General features: G+C 41.2%; 1 protein-coding gene and 1 long non-coding RNA gene across 2 annotated transcripts; one reads left to right on the top strand and one right to left on the bottom strand.

Annotated features, from left to right (window-relative positions):
• Positions 1 to 1,655: 1,655 nt before the first annotated feature.
• Positions 1,656 to 13,874, bottom strand: vdac1 (voltage-dependent anion channel 1). The gene is made up of 9 exons (XM_056594549.1): positions 13,715 to 13,874; positions 11,851 to 11,920; positions 7,207 to 7,256; positions 6,549 to 6,701; positions 5,919 to 5,971; positions 5,201 to 5,428; positions 4,009 to 4,159; positions 3,621 to 3,678; positions 1,656 to 2,824 (listed from the first exon to the last, which is right to left on the bottom strand). The coding sequence occupies exons 2-9, from the start codon at positions 11,915 to 11,917 to the stop codon at positions 2,733 to 2,735; spliced, it is 852 nt and encodes a 283-aa protein (XP_056450524.1). The 5' UTR covers positions 11,918 to 11,920; positions 13,715 to 13,874; the 3' UTR covers positions 1,656 to 2,732.
• On the top strand, positions 13,714 to 22,837 carry LOC130385831 (uncharacterized). The gene is made up of 5 exons (XR_008896071.1): positions 13,714 to 13,991; positions 14,427 to 14,489; positions 18,404 to 18,543; positions 21,629 to 21,764; positions 22,148 to 22,837. It is a non-coding gene; the product is annotated as an uncharacterized LOC130385831 (long non-coding RNA).
• The last annotated feature ends 579 nt before the right edge of the window (positions 22,838 to 23,416 follow it).

Genomic DNA, 23,416 nt, shown 5'->3' with positions numbered 1-23,416 from the left:
CTAATAAATACTATTACCAAGAAGAGTCAGAATGATGTTATTATGTGGATGACTGGTGGTGGTTGACCGATATGGGACAGTGAACAAAGGATAGTTGAACAGGTTTCCTCACAAAGGTAACATTCATACACATGGGCCCCGGGAAGCCTGCATAAACACTTGCTAGACAGGGCAGCTTTGTGGAACCAATGGCTGCCAACGTCTCTGCAGGAATTTGCAATGAAATCTTGCTAGGTCCAGTCTAGGTTCCTCAGCCAATGCCGAGATTGTTTTAACTTGAACATTTTTTAAAGCAACATATTATTCATGTTATTTGTTTACCTCCAATTGTTTTGTAATTTTAAGGAAGGCTATAAGGCTTTTGAAGAGATCAGTCACTCATAAAAAACGGCACGCCATCATGACAAAAATAAAGGCGCTGTCATGTTAATTGGGTGACTAAGAGTAATGGCCGTTCTCGTGAACTGGCTCCAGCTGGTTTGAGGGAGGCCTGCCCAAATCGTCAAGTATAAGATCATAAATATTCCACCTTCCTCGATTAACTGGGACAGTGGTCCCATTGTAACTGAATAGAGCGGACCTGTCCAGATCAGTTTGAGTGTACATAGCCTAGGGATACTTCAGTCTTCCCAAAGTCTGAAAAAAATCATATGGTCTATTCAAAGATTACAATTTTCAAATAGTGTGTTTAAGTTTTTAAGTTGAACAACCTCTCTATGTCCGACATGTGATGATGAATTTGGATGTCAAAGGGAAAGTAAATAAATGATACAGAGACGTCACAACAGGATACGATATCAGTCATCAACATCAAACTGTGACAATGCTGACACTATTTGGACTACTTCACTCTCCTTTTCCCACAGAAGGACTTGAGATAACGATCGACCACCTCAAAGGGTTTGAATCAGATGTGCAGTTATTAACCTGACAGTGGGTGCTCCTTACATCCTGTAATATATGACCGACCAGGTCATAACACCCCCAGAGCCATGACGTCACAGCCGCGGGCAAAGTCCGTCAGTCGTTTAGTTACAGAGCTAACTTCTCGTCCTATGATGACTTTACCTGCCTACAAGCACACCCACCTTGATGTATCAAAAATGCAAAGTATATACATTGACTGTCATCACGTCTCTCACCTGACAGTCATTAGCTTGGTAACTGTACACTTTGCTAGCATTGCCTAATATTAGCTATAATGATAGCAACATCGAGGTTGTGGATCGGATTTAAATGGAGAAAAGTGATCTTACCGTCAGAGGAATTGTTTGTGGGGGCCGATAGAGAACATTGAGTGAACAGTTGTAGAGTAATACAAATAGAAAGAGCGTAGAGGCTTCTCCTGCCGAGTACCATCTTCCTACACGTCGCCATCTTGGTGTGTAATGACTGGGGGCGTGGCCTGAGGGGCTAGGGCAGCGCGAGGACGTGGAGGTGGGCTGCAGTTTCCGTGTTAATCAGATGGACATCAGGCTCTACCAAGGCATTTTCTCCATTATGAACTTAGTACACCTAAGGCAAACATGTTTTCAAGAAGTTACTTCAAAAATTGCTTTCCATTTCATTCTGGACGAACAAGCATAAGACAAATTTGGCAAAAAATAGAGTAGAGTGTAATATTGAATGAACTCCATGTGGCTGGGTGATAAGAAATTGATCATAACAAGGGAAATCTGGTTCAAGATGATCTTTATTAAAGTCAGGGAGTAACAATACTGTCAGGTTCACCAGGCTTTGTTCAAACAACCACATTTGGAAGACTATCTTTTCATATCATGTTGTTTCTTCATTCTCATTACTGTGTTCCTCTTGAGGCTCTAAACAGTATTGATCACTATTGACCACTTCCCTCGGTCAGACCAAGAACTACTGACAGGTCTTTGCCTTTGTAAATATAAGCAGATTATGGTTAAAATATGTAAAGTCCAGTGGTAAAATAAAATTATTTTCACTATATTTAACAAAGGACATGATTCACACCAAATGCACAGACATAAGACAAAGTGAAACAAATAACACAGAATGTACACAACAGGTTGAGGAAGAGCTAAACAGCAGCTGCTTAGATTAAAACATTGACTATCACTTCTCCCGTTATAAATAACTCTAGGACACACTTCCCTCAGTCTGGACCTAACTAGAACATACTAGGACAGTTCTCTACTGTATAGTGTGGGACTACTGGCCAGACATGGAATGTGGCCGAACACGGAATGCTTTGACTTCAGGGTGGCATCTGGAGGAAAGCAACAGCACCATCTACTGTAGATATGAAACGTTTCAGTTCCAGCTTTTTGCAATAGGTCCATAGTGTGATTCTGTGCCATTAGTTTTTATTTGTATCCACTTAAAATTAAAAAAGGATGAACAAATAGTATTGAGCATGATTGTAGTGGAATGAAAATTGGTCACAGGCACATTTCTACACGCTTTAGAATTCCCTGTTCCCTTTTACAAATCTAAAAATTCTAATTCCAGTCCCGTTGTAATCCTTCACGGGCCCCATGTTCAAAATATATTCTCTTAAAGTGTTCCAGTTAAGATCCAGTGTGCTAGATCATGATTGGAAAAGTATGATTATAATGATGGTGCCTTGATTCAACTTGGGCACATCTAGGGAGCAACGGGGGCGGGGAGAGGGGGTGAAGGTTAGCTATCGTCAATCAAATGATCCGGGCTTTCGATTGGTGGTATGGTGTGTAGGCAGGTCAGAGGGACTTAGTCTTCTTCTATGCCTGGAACTCCAGGCCAAGGCCAATCTTGTGGCCCCCGGCGTTGATGTTCTTCCCATCCAGGAGAGCAGAGAGGGTCAGCTTGATGCCTGCAGCACAGAGGAGAACAACCTCAGAGGAGATCCAACATGGGCTACCTCGCTAAGAGATGGCCTTGGGTCGCAGGTTTAACAGATTATTTATTATAATGTATTAATTAATGTTTCTGTATGAATTCACTTTCCTACACTAGAGTCTCTCGCACTGCAGCAATCTCAATTTTTTTAAATGTAAAAAAAATAAAACCCATCCACGAATGTCTCAATCGATCCAATGAACAGATGAATATGAAGAGATGCATCAAGAACCTTCTACGAAGACAAACACCAATACTGGTATAATACACTCCTCTACTCAATAAGGGTTCCACCTAGGGCTGAATAGTCAGGTTGAATCGTTGTTCAGCGATCTGTTCATTTCAACGCGTGTTGATCTTGTTAAAACCAGTTAAAGTGGAAAAGATCTTGGCTATTCAGGCACCGCAATAAAGCAATCCAAGGCCAGGAACTATTGTGACATTCCAGTGTTTCCAGTGAGTGTGCACCAAGCCGTGCTAGGGCTACAACTACCAGAGCATAGATGCAAGCGCACGTGTACCATTGAATTAATTTACTTAAGACATATTTTACTTGGTTTGTTTCAGACGGATGGATCACACACACAACTGTATTTGCGATCTCCAACTCGTCCCTCCAACTTTCTTGAGTAATCCGGTTACCGTAATGGCGTTTGATAGCCATTTATTTTTACACCACGCATTGTCAAATAATATTTTGAACTGGCAAATCGTTGGCAACCTGTGAATTTAGTTTATAACCCTTCATGATGCCATTTGTAGACCCTCACCTGGCTTCAGAGTCTGTGTGTAGCCAAGGCCCACCAGACTAGAGTTGTTCACTTTAGCCTGCGAAGGAAGGAGATTATATTTAATCATTTCAACTTGTAAGTCAAGAAAAACGTATTAAATCACACTTTAAATAAAAAGAAACCAATATTAAATCATAAAAACATTATTTTAATCATGATTGATTATATAATTCATAATTACAGTTAAAATAGCATTTCTAATTCTGCCAAGAAATGTCTCTTCCCCTTTGCATCCACACGGGTCCGCCAAAGCCCAAGTACCGAACATTTTATTTATATTATAACCTCAACTAAAATACAATCCGAATACCATGATCAAAGTATTGGGAAGGACTGTCGAAGTGATGAAGCTAACCAAACCACTCACAGAGAAGGCTGCGTCGGCATCAATCTGGTACTTGGCGGCGATGCCGAAGCGGGTGTTGCTGTTCCCCGCGGTCCAAGCCAGGTTGACGGCCGTCTCCAGCTGACTGTTGACCTTCTGGTAGATGGAGCCACCGAACTCGGTGCCGTCGTTGCTGAAGGAGGAGAGGAAGAGACAAAGAGGGAACCCATTAAGTGAAAACGTCATATTTGGTATGCAAGAACTCGTGGTGAAGCTGGTTTGATCTTTCTAGGGACTTTAATACAATGTTGTGCCCAGACATTAGAACCCTGCATAAAGGATATATCCAGACAAGGTTCTTTGTAGCGAAGAGGTTATTTGAGGTGAAGTTGGATCTTTAAAAACGAAACCTTTAATCGTCATCAGTTCTTGACCGAAATATATTTTGCAACTATTATGCCAACTTAGTCTTTTCTTTTTTCCAGTGAAATCATCCCGTCAATATCTTTAACAAGACCTTCTGCTTCGTGACATTGAATGGCTTCTTAAGCATCAGTTTTCAACTCCCCATCCAGTTTGGAGTCAACATCTCTGATAAGAGACGATAAGAGACCGGGTTCCAGGAGCCCAGCAGGGTGCAAATCACCCTCAGCTCAATGTCTTCCTCTCGCCAACCCTTCCTCTCGTAGAGCTCTACCACCTCACCACATGCTGACCCGTCCGTCACTCTCCTAACCCAGGGCGACACGACGGTAAATCCAATCACCGTGGTTCTAAAAAGGGAATGTAGTGGCTGGGAGGCTATTCATCAGACAAGGGTTAGCTAAAGGATAAAGCTCATTTGCTTCCGTCGGGTTAAGGTCTGAGGTGGGGTTTTTTTTTCTTCCTTCAGGGTGGCCAAGGATGGCATCTAGGATAGGTTCTAGCTTGTGTTGGAATGGGGACGTCCTTTGTTTGCATGCACAAACCAAACTAAAAGTAAATAAAAAAATCTAAATCTATTTTGAACTAACGGCTGTTATCCCGATAAATTACACCCTGTACTGCAATACAGAAACTGCCATGGATCATTCACAAATCATCATCACCTCTGGCATCGACTTCGTTCTGACAAAATGATTACTAATCCATTTTAATAGTTTCTTCTGGCTTAGATGACATGATATATGGCCCAAATAAAAGTAGCGCTCTAAAAAAACTTTTGCGATCATCAGCCCTGCAAAAAATGCCTTACACATTAGTGTGCAGCTGGAACTCTTCGGTCTTGTATCCCACGGCAAAGTTGCTCTGGGTGACGCGGTTGCGGCCGGCCTCAAAGGTCATCTGGTAGCCCGCCAGCCAGCCCTCGAAGCCCACCACCGCTGCACCATGGACCGCTGTGCCGTTGATGTCGTAGTCCACGTCGCAGCCAACGTTGACATGCTCCCGCTTGTAAGCAGACTTGATCTTGCCGCTCTTCTTGCTGAGGTAGAGGAAGAGGTGAGAGAGGTAATTCCAACCTAGTTCTACTTGGGTTTTGAAGAACTTTAACATTAGTATGCCTGTATTGGTAAGCATCATAGTACCAATTCAAGTAGGCACTTTGGACACAAAGTTTCCATAGTGAAGGGAAAATAAAAATTCCTCCATCAAACAGACTTGCTCCAGGAAACGACAATCTTTTCTTAGCGGAAACTTCCAGGGACAACTTGGAGAGATCATCAGTTGTTGTATAAGGTCATTTTGATATGCTTAGAAAATCAACAGCACAAAGTGTATTCCTCTTTACATGCAGCTTCCTGCCTGTTCAGATAATGAGAGAAGTCCTGTGGGACCAATCAGTTATTGGCTCTAGAAATGCCGGGGCCGAGGAGGTACCCAGGGCCCTTCCTGCTAGATGTCCAGCCCATACCACCAAACAACTGTTAACAAATGTTATCTTCCAACCAAAGAGAACCGCCTGCTATTCTTACCCAGTATTGGGCGAGAAGGAGGAGTCAAAGGTCAGCTTCAGTCCCTTAGCCAGCTGTACACAAAGAGAAGATCAAAAGATGGCATGAAGTCTCCATTAACAACTGATTACTTGTCAAATACAATATCCAAGTTAACTCCCAAAGCAATAGTGTGAAATATAGCATGCTTCAGCACAAGATTACACAGCGAGCCTCTTTTCTCAAGAGGCTAGTTCATAATATTTTCTAAGCTTTTTCATAATTGAAATGATTTCAGGGGTTGAGTAGAATTGCGTAGAAAATTAGTGTCCAAAACTAAATCGTTGGGACACAACAGTTTAGTTGCAATTAAACATTCTCTTGTAGCGCCAACTGCTATTGAGATAAAGGATCAATAAATATAATCGAGTGATAACTATAGGTGGCATTGGCAACACATAAGCCTGTGTATTCAGTATATAGGTAGATACATAGTAAGTATTAATAATAGGCTTAATGAGAGCATTCAAATTTCAAATACAATTTGAATATAAAAAATAAAGAATGAAATTGGAATGGAATATTGGAAGAGGAAGATTAACTCTAAGCTCATATCCTTAAACCATCCATGTGCAGCCATCAGCAGCTTGGCTGAACAGGACAGCGCCTCACCTGGTCCTCCAGGGTGATCTCAGTGCCTAGGGTGTTGTCCGTGTTCCACTTCTCTGTGAGGGTCAGGCCGTGCTCTGCCCACTTGTACTTGGTCTCCAAGGAACCGGACACCTTGCTGGTCTCTGTGTTGGCAGAGCCGGTGCTGTTGAACTCCTACCGGGGGGGGAGAGGCAGTATGTAGGGGGGAAAGATATGCTGTCATGTGATGCACCAAAACAGTAGACATTAGAGATAATACTTGCAACCCGCTGTTCTGAGGAAATCTTCAGCAAAACATGCAAGGCATATACATCAATCATCTTTTACGTTCCTGACAATTAGCTGGCTTGCAAATCATGTACCCAATACGTTCAATATATTCTCTTAACATATTTAAACAAAAATATCTTGTAGGCCAACAATAGGGCATATTTGGATAACAAAAGCGAAAAATTATTCTTCCATTTATAGAAATTACTGGAAGAAAACGCCAATCCAGAATGATTAACATAGCTGTGTCGGCCGTTAGGACCTGTGGCATGAATGGATGTAGTCGGATAAGCGGCCACTTCACTACGTGTCCGACAGCACTCTGAAGTCAAGGGCCCTTTGGAGGGTTGAGAGGAAGCTGGCAGGAGTGTTGACTAGTAATGGGAAACCACTCTGGAGAGACACTCACCAGTCCATTCTCAGACTTCGTCTTCAAGTCCAGCTTGATGAGACCAAAGCCTGAACAAAAGAGAGGAAGAATATTAAATCATATCTCTGAAAACCTAAAACACAAAAACCATTAGCGGAAGATGCCAAACAATGATGAAGTGCTGCATGGCTTCTCAGATGTCCTCATGTACCTACATACAACCTCTACACATTTAAATAAGTCACTAAGGTGGTGCAAGATATTGAACATGTACATACAAGAACCATTTCTAGTTGTACATGTACTAGAAATGGTAGAACAATGTGCACATTGCCTGCTTATACCCTCATTGGTGCTAGGATATTTAGAATGCAGTTAGAAAATTACCGTTTGTGGAATGACATTGATTTAGATCTGTCCACCGCTCTTCTACATATATGCTTATAGGTAAGGTCAAAGTCACAGTCACAATGGGGGCTTAAAGGCTTATCGCAAAATCACACACAAGCATATATATTCATAAGTCGTACATCTCGCAACCCTTTTTGATGGTAGATCTACAGTACAATACGAATACCACCCCTGTTTATTGTTCTACTCATCAATGAAATTAGGTGTTAAAGACCAGTTTTGGAGGGGTCACACTGCCAATGCTAATGGACCATACAAACATATTTAATACCGTTTTGTTGTTTTTTGTCATTCAGGGTATCTGCAGGTTTCAGCAAGTCAAATTTAAGACTTTTTAAGACCTTTTTAATACCACCTTGAATGAAATTTAAGACCTTAAACCCGCGATGGTGGGGGGGATCCCGCTGTATTACAACCCAAGCATAGCATGTGTGTCACTCAATGAGACTCATTCAAGTTTACTATCTGTCTGTTTATTGAACATAAAGTGATACTCCAGGGCTCCAGACTAACTTTTTCCTTGGGTGCACTGGTGCGCCTACATTTTTTATTTGGGTGCACCAGCACGTATTTATGGTGCACCCAAGTTTTGAGTTGTTGAGAGGGGGGTGACAGCGTCTGGGCCCCCGGGCAGCTGCACCGGTTGCACCGTCGATATTCACGCCACTGATTAATAATATTTTCACCATTAAATAAATGCCTTCAGTAAGACCTGGGGGGTATACCACGAACCTCGTTGAACATACCCAGGCTTTCTTGGGAAAACCTGGCTCGATAGAGCTGCAACTCGCAATCACAGTTAAATGGTACCACAACGCTCACTTTAGATTAAATTAGTTGAACCAGGTTTTTCCGCTTTAGATTCTATGCGCGTTCACATAAAAGGGGCGTTTCTCGCGTCATTTGACTCACCCTTATGCAAAATAAATCACGCAAGAGCGGTGTATTTCATCCAAGGCGAGCAATGTATTATTATGAACTCCTACGAGGAATTCAAAGTTCAAATCACAGCCAAGGGGAACACGGTTACCCATAATATGGCTAGGGTGGCGTGCTGGCAAAAATAGCTGACCGTGTTAATTCGTAAGTGAAAAGATTCTGCATATTGTCTAAAAAATATTATGTATCATCACCCCTTTTACCCCCATATATGTGGGGCCCCATGAATTGCGAGCCCAAGTACCGGGAATGCACTCGATCTCCGACCCAATATCGTACGTACACGTTGAGTTGCTTGCTTTTAGTGGCGTGGTTCAACGTCTCAAATATCAAAACAAAATCAGCCTTGTTGACGCTGCAGATTAGCTCGTTTCGGATGAAAGGCGCTGGTCCGAAGCGAGTTATATACGCCGTTTTGTCCCTTCCAGCAGTAAAGGTGCTCGCGATTTGAGAGTCAGGGAACATCAAACCGAAGAGATCTCCTATCCCCTCATTCGAGTTGTAGGACTGGTGCTTGACCACTGTGACTGTTTAGAATCCACAACACCTCCGCTTTCAGTGTTGGTGTCGCACCAAATGCTACCCTCAGGTCAGTGCTAGCAGCGCGGACCGTCTGCGGCGGTGGCGCCGGGGCAGAGATGCAAAACGTAGAAATGGCTGGGGTCTGTGTTTGGCTCCTGGCAGAGGTTTTATGTTTTTGGCTCTGCATATGGCTGACGAGAGCCATGGTGCCGAGCTTGAATGTAGGCTACTTTTGCACTGAATGCATCTGGCCTGTTCTGGGTTGGCAACGGACGCTAGCCAACCTCGGAAACGGACGTCTTCCAGCCAACTGACGTTGAACTTGCATTTACCCATTGTTGCAGACTAGCTAGCAAGCGCGCAGACATCCGTTTATATATGCAGCTAGCAAGAAAGTAGCCTCTCGTACATCTCCTTCCCGAAAAGTCCCGCGAGATTTATTTTTTTTAAATAACCCTGCCCCGACAAATTTAAGACCTCCGAGTTATAAATTTAAGACCAGCATACGACATTTTTGACGAATTTAAGACTTTTTAAGGCCTTAAATTTAGAACAATTAATTTAAGACTTTTTAAGACTTTTAAGACCTCCGCGGACACCCTGTCATTGTTTCATGTCTGACCCATTGCTCCCATAGTATCAGAGGAGGCCTACTTCCCATTAACACACGCCGTGTTTAAAACATTTAAATAGCATCCAACTACGTTTTATATCATTATGAATACCCTTCTTAAAAACATTAACCCCCTGCTTGCCAAAACATGTAATTTCTATGACCTCAAATGAATAGTTTGTCGTGCCAAAACTAAAGCCTGGGGAGAACCATAGAACATTCAATTCATATTTCAGTATTATTAAAACCAGTGAGTTTAGAGTCCATCTCTATTGGTCTTGCATATTTTCCATCTCAACGGTGTCATACCGAGCTATTCCATTAATGTTCTAATATGCGAATAGAATACTAAACAGGATAATTGATCCCATGTCTATGACCATTCTGATGCCATCATTTCTAGGTTAAGTTGCCCTGAAGGGTTGACCTAAAGAGTTATCGGACTGAGGGATGTCTGGAGATCTGTCCCTACTCAGCACTACTTCCTTTAGAACAGTTCCATTACATGTTTTAAGAGTTCACTTGATAATAGACATGCATGATCTAACCAAAAACAGGCCTCAACTGGGAAATAAAAATTTGAACTCTCAATGGGTTGTGTGGTTAAGCACAGCAGTGCATATTTCACAAACATGACCCAAGGACATCCGCTTTACTGACTTCGCAACTTTCCAGCTAAATTGACGTAATCTGACCATGAATATCGCAATAACTGCAGTCCGCATGATTGTGGCCCATGGGCGCTCACTAGTGATGGGTCGGTCGCGAACGATTCGGTCAGAACGAACGAATCCGGAAGGTGAACGACGAGAACTGATTCCAAAAACAAGAGAACTGATTCCTTTTTTTCTAAACATATAACAAAAATATGTTCACGTAAATAAAATATACAAACGAACGGAGCTTTGTCCCCCCGCGACCTTATATTGATTAGGGCCCGACCGATATTGACTTTTGAGTGCCGATGCCGATGCCGATTATTTTCAGAGAAAAATTACGATTACTATTTAATCGGCCGATTAAAAAAAAGCAAGAAAAAAAGCATATAAAACGTAGTTTTTGATACCTTAAATATACTTTAAACACTTTTGACGAATATGTGAATTGAATGCAGAACATTTGAGTGTTTTAGAATACATTTACAGTCAAAAATTAGTGTAATGTAAAATAAATAACTAACTCCCAATGTGCTGCGCTCGTGAGCAGTGACTAACACGTGCGTGCTGAGCAGTATGGTCTCACCGTTAGAGTCTACAGTATAACAAATTAACATGGCCTGGGACCTAAAGAAAAACAGGCACAACATGCTCAAACAACGCGTCTTGTGTACATTGGTGAGGTGAGCGAGCAGCTGCCTGAGCGAGCGTGCTTTCATGTTGTACGGTAAAATTCAATCTCTTCTTTTTTACTCCAGCTAAAGTTGTTAGTTAGCAAGGCGAGTAGGAGCGCAATCTGCAGGATACTAAGCGCAATAACATTTAAAAAAATAAAATAAAATAAAAAATAAAATAAAATCGGTTGTAATCGGCGTCTTTTTGGCCGATGCCGATTATTTTCAAAAAGGCTATAATCGGCCGATTAAATCGGTCGGGCCCTTTGATTGAGTCTAAAACATTCTCAACGATTCAGCCAATGAGAGTACTACAGCAGGTAGCAATCTGCTACCTGCTGTAGTTAACGATCACTCTAGGCTTCAATATCATGCAAGCACTTTGTTTTATTTTTATTTTGTTCTACATCACAATTGCATGCTTTAATAAAGTATGTTTTTTTTTACCTACCATTACGAGTCCCGTTTGGTCTAGCAGGGAATTCGCACAATGGTGGTGCTGCTGCTTGCTTACGCTCTTCACTGCTTATTAGCGCTACTTGGAAGACGCCATTAAATCCTTACTGCACCCCATTATGTATTAAGGATATTTATGAGCAAAAAAAAAGGCACGCATGTGCTTTATATATATGCTTAATATTTATACTTGACCTGGGTAAGAACATTAGAAAGTAGTAGGCTATATGCATGTTGATTAACATTTATTCCATGATTTTCGATTCCCTGCCAAATGACGCAACAGACCATCTGACTTAACGAATGAATCAAACAAGCAAATCAAACAGACAAATCGTGATAGTGACCAGAACTGAACGAACTGATTCCCAGAAATAATAATTTCATCCCTCAGCTCATCCCTAGCGCTCACCATATCCCTTAGTGAAAACATCCTTGGCGGACTTTCCAAGGTCAACGTAGGTAGGAGGTACGGCCATTATCTGAAAAAAAAAAGCATAGGGTTAGAGGAGTCAGGTGTGCGACACATTCGATAGTAAGCAATTCAGAGATGGAGATAAATCACTGGAATAAACTTCCACTGCAACGATTTTTCCCTTTAAAATGGATAACATAAATTATAGTCATGGTACTGGTAGGGCAGGGCTTCAGTACAGCAAGACCCAACAGTGACACAGCAGCTAGGAGAAGAAAAGGTAGCCATAGCAACAGACTGACCGATCCAATGAGACAGGGCAAAGGGCAGTGTCTTTGAAAGAGAAAGGTTCTAGCACTGACTGCATATTGTCTACCCAAACATAAAATACACAACTGTACTACCAAAATACCGCCCTTGTATGCAGTTACTTATTCCAAACTACCAATGTCTTTGGCCAATGTTTTAGCAATTCATGAAAAGATCCTTCAGATAACTTTTAGTTTAACCTTGACCGTACTGATTGGTTGTGAAATACATTTCCATTTCCTTATAAAGTCGACGTCAGATAGTTTCCATTGAACACACCTATCAGGTTCATGCGGTGATCCCTTTTGTCTGCTGAGTTTTTTCTAAAGACGGTCGATAACGTTGGAATTTCTGGGGGCAAGCTTTGGCTTTTTACAGCCACAAACGTAGACGTGTTTAATACAATTATTTGGCGACAAAGATAAAGCATCCCAAACGTATCATATTGCATGTTATCTACATGAAATATGGCAATAAGGATTACAAATGTCTCAAAATTAACCTACACAAAAATGTCCAGAAGTGTTTCGTCTGAAAATGCACCATTCCGGGCCCAGGACTTTCCACCTAGACAGATGGTCTCTGCTGGCATTTAAACCGAACAATGTTAAGCTTTTGGAGCACTCGCCTTTTTGTCCCTCGTATAAACATGGATACACAGCCGCTCAAATAGCTAAACCACTCGTCCATTCTGCAGCCTTTGAGTCTGAAACATCGTCCAGCAAACCCTCACCGAGAACCGATAGCTTAACTAACGTGAGGCCTTTCTGTGGCGAGATGCTGACATTTCACACAGGTCTGGAACAAAGTAGCTACATAAAAGCAGTGTTTGACGTGGGCTTCATTGTGGTTCATTTGAAAGATGACCCACATGTAGACCTACCATTCACAAGATCCTAAACTAGCTCAACTTTGAAAATAAACTGAGATTGATGCAAAAGTTTAGACCAAACATTAACCTTCAATAACCCTTGGTGGGGTGTAACCGGTGTAACCAGTACTGAACGTGATGAAACATGACGCTCAGCCAACAAACTGAACTCAAATAACGTGACTGAGTATTAGTTTAGTTAATTTAGTGGACACTCCTCCATCGTGGGAAGAACATAGGATCATCTCCCGGTTCATGGAGCCCAGAAGGCAGGAGACGAGTCAAGGTGGCATCCCGACTGTTAGCATAGCCGGCTAAAGATTAAAGTTGGCAAGCTGCAAAGGCCATCAGCTAGAGGTCTAAGGTAAGCACAGCGCGACAACACATCGTGTGTGGGTCGACTATCCCAACGGGGAAATAGAGCAGGCTCAATATCACAGGTGAACTAACCAGGTGAACTAAACGATCGCACTAGAGGATGTAGCTCGCAGGCTAACGTCAGTGTGTGAACTAGCGGCGGGCCTCGAGCATCCCTCCCCTCCCTTCCCGCCCTCCCGCTGCATCCCGCTGAGCAGCGCGTGACGGAGCCGCAGCACGCCACGCGGGCAAACCTCATCGGATGTCAGTTAGCTTTACACATTTGCCCTATATAAATGAAACCAATGCGGTGTTCATACATACCTCTGTCAGTGGTTTCCGAACCTGTCCAAGGGGTAGCTTGTGAACTGCACGAAGGGAGGAGTAAAAGAAGTTGGCGTAGCGTCACACACACAAGATGTCACGCCAGCCAAGAACGAAGCGCCGGTCAGCCACGCCCTCTTGAGTCATCTCATTGTGCGCGTGCGCAGTTGACTCTGGGATTCGGTTGCGACATCACGTGAAGCCGTGGAGCGATGCATCAGCCGCTGAACTGAGAATGGCAACTCAACCGGCCCGTTTGCAATTCAGCTGCTATCAGGTTGCGGGTCCCCGTGCACATATTGCCATCGCATATTGGTTGCTTGCAAAAGGGCTGCACACTCGGAATGATTAGGACTGGCTTACTATTGTGCAAAGTATAGACCTGGAAAAAAAGATATGATAAAAATGGCAATGAAACGAAAAAAAAAAAGTTGTAGACTTTTTTTTTGCAGGAATCGGAATCGTCTGCCAAAAAATATATAGCGAACCAACTTGAGTCGTCATCCTAAAGATGCTAACCTTTAATCTATTCTAAACATTTACAAAGTTCAATAGGACCCAGGCCTTTGTTTAGCCCACACCAATATGACACGACACAAGTAGGCCTAAACCTATTTTCTAGCCAGGCTACTTTATAAGCCTAGTAGGCTACTATGCGTCGCATGTGTTTCACCCGGTTACTAAATGCGTTTTTGCTTGTATATTTTCACAGAAACAGTGGGATGTGATTGAGGCATTCCTCGTGCGATGTTCTGCAGTAGACTCCAAAGCACTGGTAAGGAGACACCTATATTGATAAAACATGGTCCTTTGTTTCAAATAGGAAAGTAGGCTTATTCACAAAAGACAAAAAATACATACACCTGCCGGATGCCTCCTATATAGACGGTATTAACCCGCCTTCGCCCTGGTGGAGCGCCGAAAACTGTTTACTCAAGACGTTCATTAAAACTGCTCAATCAGCGTTAATTCCAAATTCAGGGAGTTTTCCAGGGGCTTCGGTATGCATTGGCTTTTTTCTGCGATTTGTAGAGACAGAGACAGAGACCGAGACAGTGGCAGAGACGGAGAAAGTGGTCATAGTATCAACTTTAGCCACTTGGAGTCACTGTTGTCAACAATCTGTACTTTAACAATATTTCCTTCGATTGCAGCACTAAACCTTCTTTTGAATGATGGTTAAATAATAATATTTTGAGATGAATATACAATTGCAATCTTTACATGGGCCATGGAAAGTAGGCTAATTCTATAATAATTATATCATGTTAAACCAATAATAAAATATAGCCTTCCTTCATTTTGAAACAGCCGATGAAATGAAGGTTGCTGATGTCAACCAGAATTATCAAGTAATTCAAAAATATGTCTAAATATTGGTGTAGATTCGTCTATTTTTCTGTCAGTGCTGCTGTCTTATTTATTATTTAATATCATAATGGTTCTATGATGCTGTAAATTCATATCTCAAGGCTTCAAATATTTTAAATAAACCTCAGGCTTTATTTGAATAAACACTGAATGTATTGAAACGTAAACATAGTTTTACATTATAGACTAATTGGTTTATTTACAAATGATTGATATATCAGGTAAAGAATCAACATATCTATTTTGCTGTCAATTACTGTTTTACTCGTTTTCAGAACTTCTTTTGCTTCTCTACCTGAACAAAGTTTTTCATAATTTGAACTAGGCTATAATTATTTTTATATATATATACTGTGTATTAATGGGTAAAAGTTGGAGGTTCCAGCCGTAATGCATTTGTCCCAAGTCATCAGATATAGCATCCCACATAGGCTACGATGCACAAATTATACACAAATAGAACAACGTGAATAAAAAGCCATTATTTATGAGTTAAAATTTCACATGGCAGATGAGACCATTCTCAACTCACACCCGCCAAATATCCACAGCTTGGTGTCATTATGCGTGTTTAAGTTATTTCAAGGCACACACTATGGGTTTTTTTCTAATGCTCTAACATCAGCGTGATCTCGCAGTGTAATATTTAATCAGAGACGAGCAGCCTGCTAGTCGCCTGCTAGTCGCCTTCAGACACGGCCAAAATGCATTCTTGGTTCATACTTAAGTCATATCTGGATGCTCCCCTTTCATCCACCAGCATCAAAGCCAACGCAATGCTCACTTCAAACGACCGTCACCAACTGCCAATCCCAGTCCCCTTCCAGAAGACGACAAACACAACACAAAATGTTAATCAACCCGGCCCCAGCATCCACAGTGTAAACAAAAGAAATTGTAAACAGATGCTGTAATTTACAACATGTGGATCAATGAAGCGTCATCTTTCTTTAGCTGTTTTTTTTATTCCATGGTTCAAATATGGTCCAAAACCTAACTTTCCTGCCTCCCTACAGCCCGTCATGTGTTCTTCCCTGTGTCGTCCCAGAGCTCTTCTTATGAGTCTATGACTTCACTCAACACCGTTGGCTTTTCCAGATTGGAATAGAAAGCAGCTCTGCCCAGAGCACTGCTCAAGGAAAATTCATATTTTTCATCTATATGTTCCTGGAGGCCAAAGCGCAATCTCAGAGTACCCTCTCACACGAGGGTGCTCTGATGTTTATAGCAAGAGGAATTTTCTATAAAAATGGTTTGATGTTTACAATTTATTTATGCTTGTTCAATGGCAAATTGAACAAGGGTGAAGACACCATTCATTCATAAGATAATAAGCATAGTAATCTTATTAGTTAACAAGACATTTATTTATTTAAATTGACTGAATATGAGATTAATTATGCATCGCAAACAATAAAAGGTATTTAGTTGGCCTACCTTGTGGATATAAAGTGCAACATAAAAAGCAATTATGATCAATATGTCTTTTGATTAGTATCTTTTTAACAGATCAAATCGAAGCAACAACAGCACACAAAACAGATACCAATAAATGACCATTGTCAGGAGTTGGAGATGTGTAGAGCCCCCTTTGTTTATTGTGGAGAAAAGAAACATTCGCTGACACACACAAATATAGTATTATGTGCTATATTATATATAGCATCGAAATAAAAAGAATCACATTAATGTAATGAGTCGTAAGCACAAATACAATTTTTAATTCCATTATGATGCATTGAGGACAATTATGGAAAACAGCACTATTGTTTGAAATACTGTAAACAGGAACCATTTGGTTTACCAAGGGGTTTACAGTGCATGAATGAGACCTATATAACAGAGACCTGTGTTCTAAGACGTTGAGATCTGAACAACATCATGATGTTGAAGAGAATGTTGCACCCAAACAATATCCAATAAGCTTTGTTTTAACATGGTTTGATAACTAGAAGGCAAACAGCATTTGCCTGGCTCACATCAACAGTTCTCGCCCCTTCCAGCTAGCTATTTCTTAAAAGACATCTCTCAATTCCCACAGATTAGTTGTACACTAAAAATGGTTGTTGATTGTTCCTAGTGTATTGCTTCGAGAGATATTACAGTATGTATGTAATTATATCCGGGTTTTGTGTTGGGAGTGTGAAATGTGCCCTTCCTGTTTGAACGTAAAACATGCACAAGAAAATGTCAAACCCCACTGTGGTCAGAGAACGGCAGAGAGGCTGTGACTCACCCCATCCTTGTGTGTGTGTGTGTGTGTGTGTGTGTGTGTGTGTGTGTGTGTGTGTGTGTGTGTGTGTGTGTGTGTGTGTGTGTGTGTGTGTGTGTGTGTGTGTGTGTGTGTGTGTGTGTGTTTGCATTCAAGTGTGGTCATGTGTGTGTGTGTGCGTGTGTGTCTGTGTGGGTGCGTGTGTGTTTGTGTGTGGTGGTGTGTGTGTGTGCATGCATTCAACTGTGGTTATGTGTGTGTGTGTGTGTGTGTGTGTGTGTTAGTGTCTGCGTGTGCATGCATGCATTAATGTGTGGTAACGTGTCTGTGTGTGTGTGTGTGTGAGTGTGTATGTGTGTCCATGCATGGAAGATTGCGCTGTTGAAGATCTTTATCTGTCCAAGGAAACATGCTGTTTTAACAGTCATCCTCCTTCCTATCTACAATGGGGAGATGAGGGCTGATAACACAACCCGCCACCTGTTGCCTTAACCTCACTTTTCCGTGTGAAACAGAGGTGATGGTGGAACAACTTTAAAGTCACCAACTCACAACCTTGCTTATTGACTATCTGAAGAAAATGAACAAACATGAGGTTGTGGTATTGTGTGACACAATCCTCAACATATTTTGTGCTTTTTGTCAGTTACTAAGAAGATATAGATTAGGGCTAAAGTCAATCATGATGCTGTGACGTACCTGGAAATAATACTTTATTAAATTTAAATAAAATAAATGTCTAAAATGTTGGTCATTAATGTATGTCGAATTTGGCATTAGAAATTTTGACTGGGAAATCATGATAAACATTTTGAGTCTGTCTGCTCTGTCCCTCGGATAATATATTGAGGGCCAAAAGATGCCCGTGCTGAATTACTTTAGCCAAAATATGAAACAACCTTTTCATTTAATTAATCAATTATTTAATTGTTACTTCCATCGATTTTGTAATGAAAATGCTAAGTGACAACCACAAAGATAAGGCCTACCAAATTTCTCATTGCGAGTAAGCTATAGCCATTAAGAATTGAAACGTCAAATGTCAAAAGTTAAACTTAAATTTTTCGCTCAACCTAACAGCAAAATTCTTCTACGCACGTGCACAGCTGCGGATGATTATCTACGCGACAGAAAACGGGCTTGGCATCGCGAGGCAAGGAGGAGAGAGAGTTCTTTGGTGGCTTGGCGCCCTTTTCCATTGGAAACTACACTGAGCGACCTCGCGTGAAGGCGGGGTGCAGCCGAGGTCTGTCACTGAGCCTCGAACACCACCACCACTCATACCCATTTTTTTTTGGAATCAACACAGTCTCTCTCTCGTGTATTCCACCTCAATTGTCTCACACACATCAAAGGCACTATAGAGTGATATCTCCACACTCCTTCTGCACCTTAAAGCCATCCTACTGTATGTGTTGGTATTAGCTTTGTGAAGCACGTGCACACCCGCGGCATGCATGCTTGGGAAACATGGAGCCAATGAAATCCCATTCTGTGACTACCATGTCGCCACTACCTGGCAGCGGGAAGGCCCGCCTTTTAAGCCGCCTGCAACGTGGTGGTTTATGAAAATGCTTTACTAGAGGTTTATTAGCGCTGCGCAAACTGAACAGTTTTTCCTTTTAAAGTTTAGCTTTAGCTAATAGCTTCAGACATTAAGATCATTTAAGGGATTCTGTTATTCTGTTACATCCCAAATAATGGCCTCGGTTTGATAAGATTTTGTTTAAGGAAGGGGATTACACCTGGACACTGCTAAGGTTTCATCATAGTCAAATTAATGAGTTTCATCAATGATAAAACAATACCTTGATTCTGAGCATGCAGATGCAAGATATGCTAAATACGAAATCAGACACCATTTAATTAATTTCGGTTTGGGTACATTCAACTAGCTTCTTTAATGAATATGCCAGTCAATTTTTTTTTTTTGTTACGGGACCCAGGAAAGTCTATGTAAGATTTGCTGCCAGTGATTAGACTAGTTTATAACCGCAAGTAGAAGATGATGAACAGCTTGTCTTTGTGTCATTTAAATGTGCATTAAGTCAATTATTGTTTTTGTTTTTTATTGTTTTTATAACAGCCAGTTCCTTAGATTGTAGCTTGTCTACCAATTTAGAGATAAAAAAGATTGATAACCGAAGATCATAGGTTTGAATCCCGTCTTTGCTTTGCTGAAGGAAAACAGAATTTTTTACAGACTCCATGGATAATGGAAAATGAGTCGTCCACCAGGCTTTAAAACAAGTAAAGATTTGGATGTTGTGTTAAAGGCTACAGCTATTTAGTGTCTAGCAGAACATTTTACTGTTAGAAAGATCCTTCTCCATAATAAAATCTCAGTCAAGATTCTTCCCAGCGGAATACATTGTGTCATTCTGTGTGTGTGTGTGTGTGTGTGTGTGTGTGTGTGTGTGTGTGTGTGTGTGTGTGTGTGTGTGTGTGTGTGTGTGTGTGTGTGTGTGTGTGTGTGTGTGTGTGCTTGTGAGTGTGTGTGTGTGTGTGTGAGTGTGCTTGTGAGTGTGCTTGTGAGTGTGTGTTTGTGTGTGTGTGTGTGTGCTTGTGAGTGTGTGTGTGTGTGTGTGCGCTTGTGAGTGTGTGTGTGTGTGTGTGCGCTTGTGAGTGTGTGTGTTTGTGTGTGAGTGTGTGTGTGTGTGCTTGTGAGTGTGTGTTTGTGTGGGTAACTCCCCACAATGATAGAACCAATGTGAAGACAACTATGAGGGCCACATCAATTGTGTCAACAGCAACAACAAAAGTGTTGAATTGTGTATGTGTGTGTCTTTGTGTCTTTATGTGTCTGTTTGCGTGTGCAAAAACGAGAAACCCAACCAGAAACTAGGCATTTGTGGTTACACATTTGTCACCATCACAAACACAGACCTATAATCTTCAGCAATTGGGAATCAACCAGGACAAATTAGATTGTACTGCAACCCCATGGTCCCATCGCTCTAAATCATTATCACAGTGTCTGGCGTGTACCAGGCCGCCCTGCGACCAGGCCCTGGGAAAGAACAGTGCTGACTTCCCAGGGTTGGTGGAAGTGTATAGATGATATACTGTGAGAAGAGCCCCATTCACATCCCGTTCTCACCAGCTTCTGTTGTAGGGCCCTTGGTTCACGACCGCGGGCTCTGAATTCTGAGGAACTGGGCTTGGCCCCTGGCCTGTCTCCTCACCGCCCTCCTTGGCTGGGTACCACCAGGCTGACAAACAGTGGTGCAGAGAGATCTCTTTTTATGAATGCATAGAGAAAGGAACTCAAGGCCTCATTAATGGACAGACAGACAGAAGAAAGACAGACAGAAATGAAGGAACAGCAGAAAAAGGATAGAGTGACAGGAAGAAAGAAAGAGAGTAAGAAGGCAATATGCATGGAGATAGATCAAGGCAATAACCTAAACATAAAATAAATAGAAAGTGAGGCGATAATGGATAGAGAAGGACAGAGGAGAAAAGAATGGAAACAGGAAGGAGACTGAAAGAGAATTAAGGTTATGATGCAAATGGTTCAGCCCTATTCCCTCCCATTCACAAGCAAAAACCATCAGTGAAAAGCACCATCGCCCAACATAGCTTTTTGAGAAGCTGTCAAAGGGCTGGTTTGTACTTGTTTAACACAATTAACCCCACCCCTCCCTCTGTCTCTCACACACCCACACACATGAAAGAGGGAACCAAGGTAAACCAGAATTCAGCCCCTCTGGACCTGTGGTGAGGAGACTTCAGATCAATGGTGTCACTAGGCTGTTTTATTCGGGGCCAAAGCCCTGGATATTATTTGATTAGCTCCGAATATAATTCTTGGGTAAATTAAAAAAAGATATACTTTATCGATATTTAATGGTATATATACTGCTAACTATGGACTGCAATAATTAAATTCAGTGTAGAAGTGATACAATGATTCTTCTAGTCACTAATGATAGTTAGTTATTTAGAAAGAAAAATGGGGATTCCAGGGACATCTCAAAATAAAGTAGCCTAGGCCTTCTGGAAAGATAATAAACAGTTTAAAAACATAACCATACTGTTTACCACCGTGAATCAAGCTATCCTATCCCCAGTCAGATCCATCTATCTATCCATCCATCCATCCATCCATATGTATATACATCTATATATTCTGTCTCACTTGTATTCATTTTACTCTGAAATAACTTGAATGGAACTTTAGATGTTTAAGGATAAGCAGCACAGCAGTCAGGTAGCTATTTAAAGCTATAATAAACAGTGTATTTTGTTTATTTAGGTAAAGCATTATGAAAAAATGTGCATGCGCAATAGTGCAGACAAAAAAAGTAATAATCTTTTTGTATGCCCAGAGGGGTAGTTTTCTCGCCCCTGCTTCAGATCAGCGGAAGCAATGATGTGTCTCTGGCTTGACATTCAAGTTTGTGATGAACCCTTCAGCTTTGGCCCTACAGACAGCTGTCAACAGCTACCGCTCTGTAAGGAAAGGTGAGAGTTACGCTTCTGTGACAGACAGAATGTTTGCTGTGTTCTGACATCATGAGAGGTGGAAATCTCATTGTATTTACAAAATAAACTGAGTTAAAATCAATGTTAAAAATGCATTTAATACTAATACAACTTTGAATGTATGTGTTTTATATATTAAATTATATGTTTATGGCCCTGGCTTTGAATATAACTTTGGCTATTTTATTTTTTTACTATTACTGCATTAATCATTTATGTATATCAAGAAAGAAAATATGGGTGTATCTTCTGTCTTGATTATAAGATAATTTATTTTGGAAATATTATCCTACCATAAATCTTTTGTGTGGTTAGCTATAGGCTACCTTTATCCTCACCCCAACTTCAGCTTTTGATTATAGATCTCGGCAAAGAGTAACTGCAAAGACTGCATCTAAAAGGGATTTCTCCTCAACTCAAGGCTCTGAAGAAAAAGTTCACCAGTTTGTCTTCATGAAGAAGAGAATCCAAGAGAATCAGGTTCCCTGCGTCAATATTGGATCCATGTGGCCGAAAATAACGATAAATCTGATGTGTGAGTATGTAATATATTAGCGTTTGAACCGTTGTAAAATGGTGGTTAAATCCCCCAGGGTTTTCAGTTTCATACACGGCATCTTGCTCTGTGGGTATCGGGAGAAGAAAAACGCTGCACTGGAATAAGGGATCAAAGCCACATGGGGCCAAATCGTTTCTCAAATTGTGGTTGGATGAATAATGTGGTTTCTACTTGTTTAGTATTACTGTATAACTCACCACATTCTTCTCTCAGAGCTGAACATAGAATACAAAGATGAATCAACTCCTCCATTTTTTGGCCATCTAACAATTGAGTTTGAGGCCCTTAACGAACTTCACGTGAAGAAACGTAGAGAAAATGTATGCCTATGCAAAAGAAACAATAATTACATAAGATGTTTGGCTCTGTAGGGAATTTGCAGTCTTACAATACAAACTAGTTCCCAAATAACATACATTTAAATTGTTTGCATTATAATAATAAGAGAAGGCATAGGCCTATAGAGAGTATGTTTATTATCATTACTGTGAATAACAGCCATTTTAACATTCTGATTTGAATAAATTGAACTGAATGTAATAAATGCTTAATGCTTAAATTCTGCTGACTCGCACCCCTCTGCTAGAGTGATAACGGCTAATGATACTTCTGACTGTGGTTGGTCGAGAACCAGCAACACTTTCTTCCTCGTACCTCAAGAGGTCAGGCTTTGCCGGATCTGCTCTAACCACTCCCGGTCAACACATTTGGGTAAATAGGGAGGCTAAAAGATTCAAGACATTAGAAAGGAACTGATTTGAATGTATTCATGATGAGCAAAAAGGAATGCAAAAAACAACAATTTAAAGAAAAATAAAAAATTCTAGAAAGAGAGAGAGAGAGAGAGAGAGAGAGAGAGAGAGAGAGAGAGAGAGAGAGAGAGAGAGAGAGGCACAAATGAACAAAATGACTGAAAGAATGAAAGTGATGAACAGAGGAGAAAGACAATCTGTTTATTTTAACCACCTAATAACATGACCAAGTGACAGTTACAGGAACATGTTCAATCTGGGTGATTTTCTCTGAATCAAGAGAAGAAAATGCTAGAGTTAAGAAAGTCAAAAGTACCGAT

The sequence above is a fragment of the Gadus chalcogrammus genome, chromosome 7 (assembly GCF_026213295.1).
Source record: "Gadus chalcogrammus isolate NIFS_2021 chromosome 7, NIFS_Gcha_1.0, whole genome shotgun sequence".
NCBI lineage: Eukaryota > Metazoa > Chordata > Actinopteri > Gadiformes > Gadidae > Gadus > Gadus chalcogrammus.
Note: the sequence above shows the minus strand (reverse complement) of the source record. Positions and strands in the feature narration are given on the sequence as shown.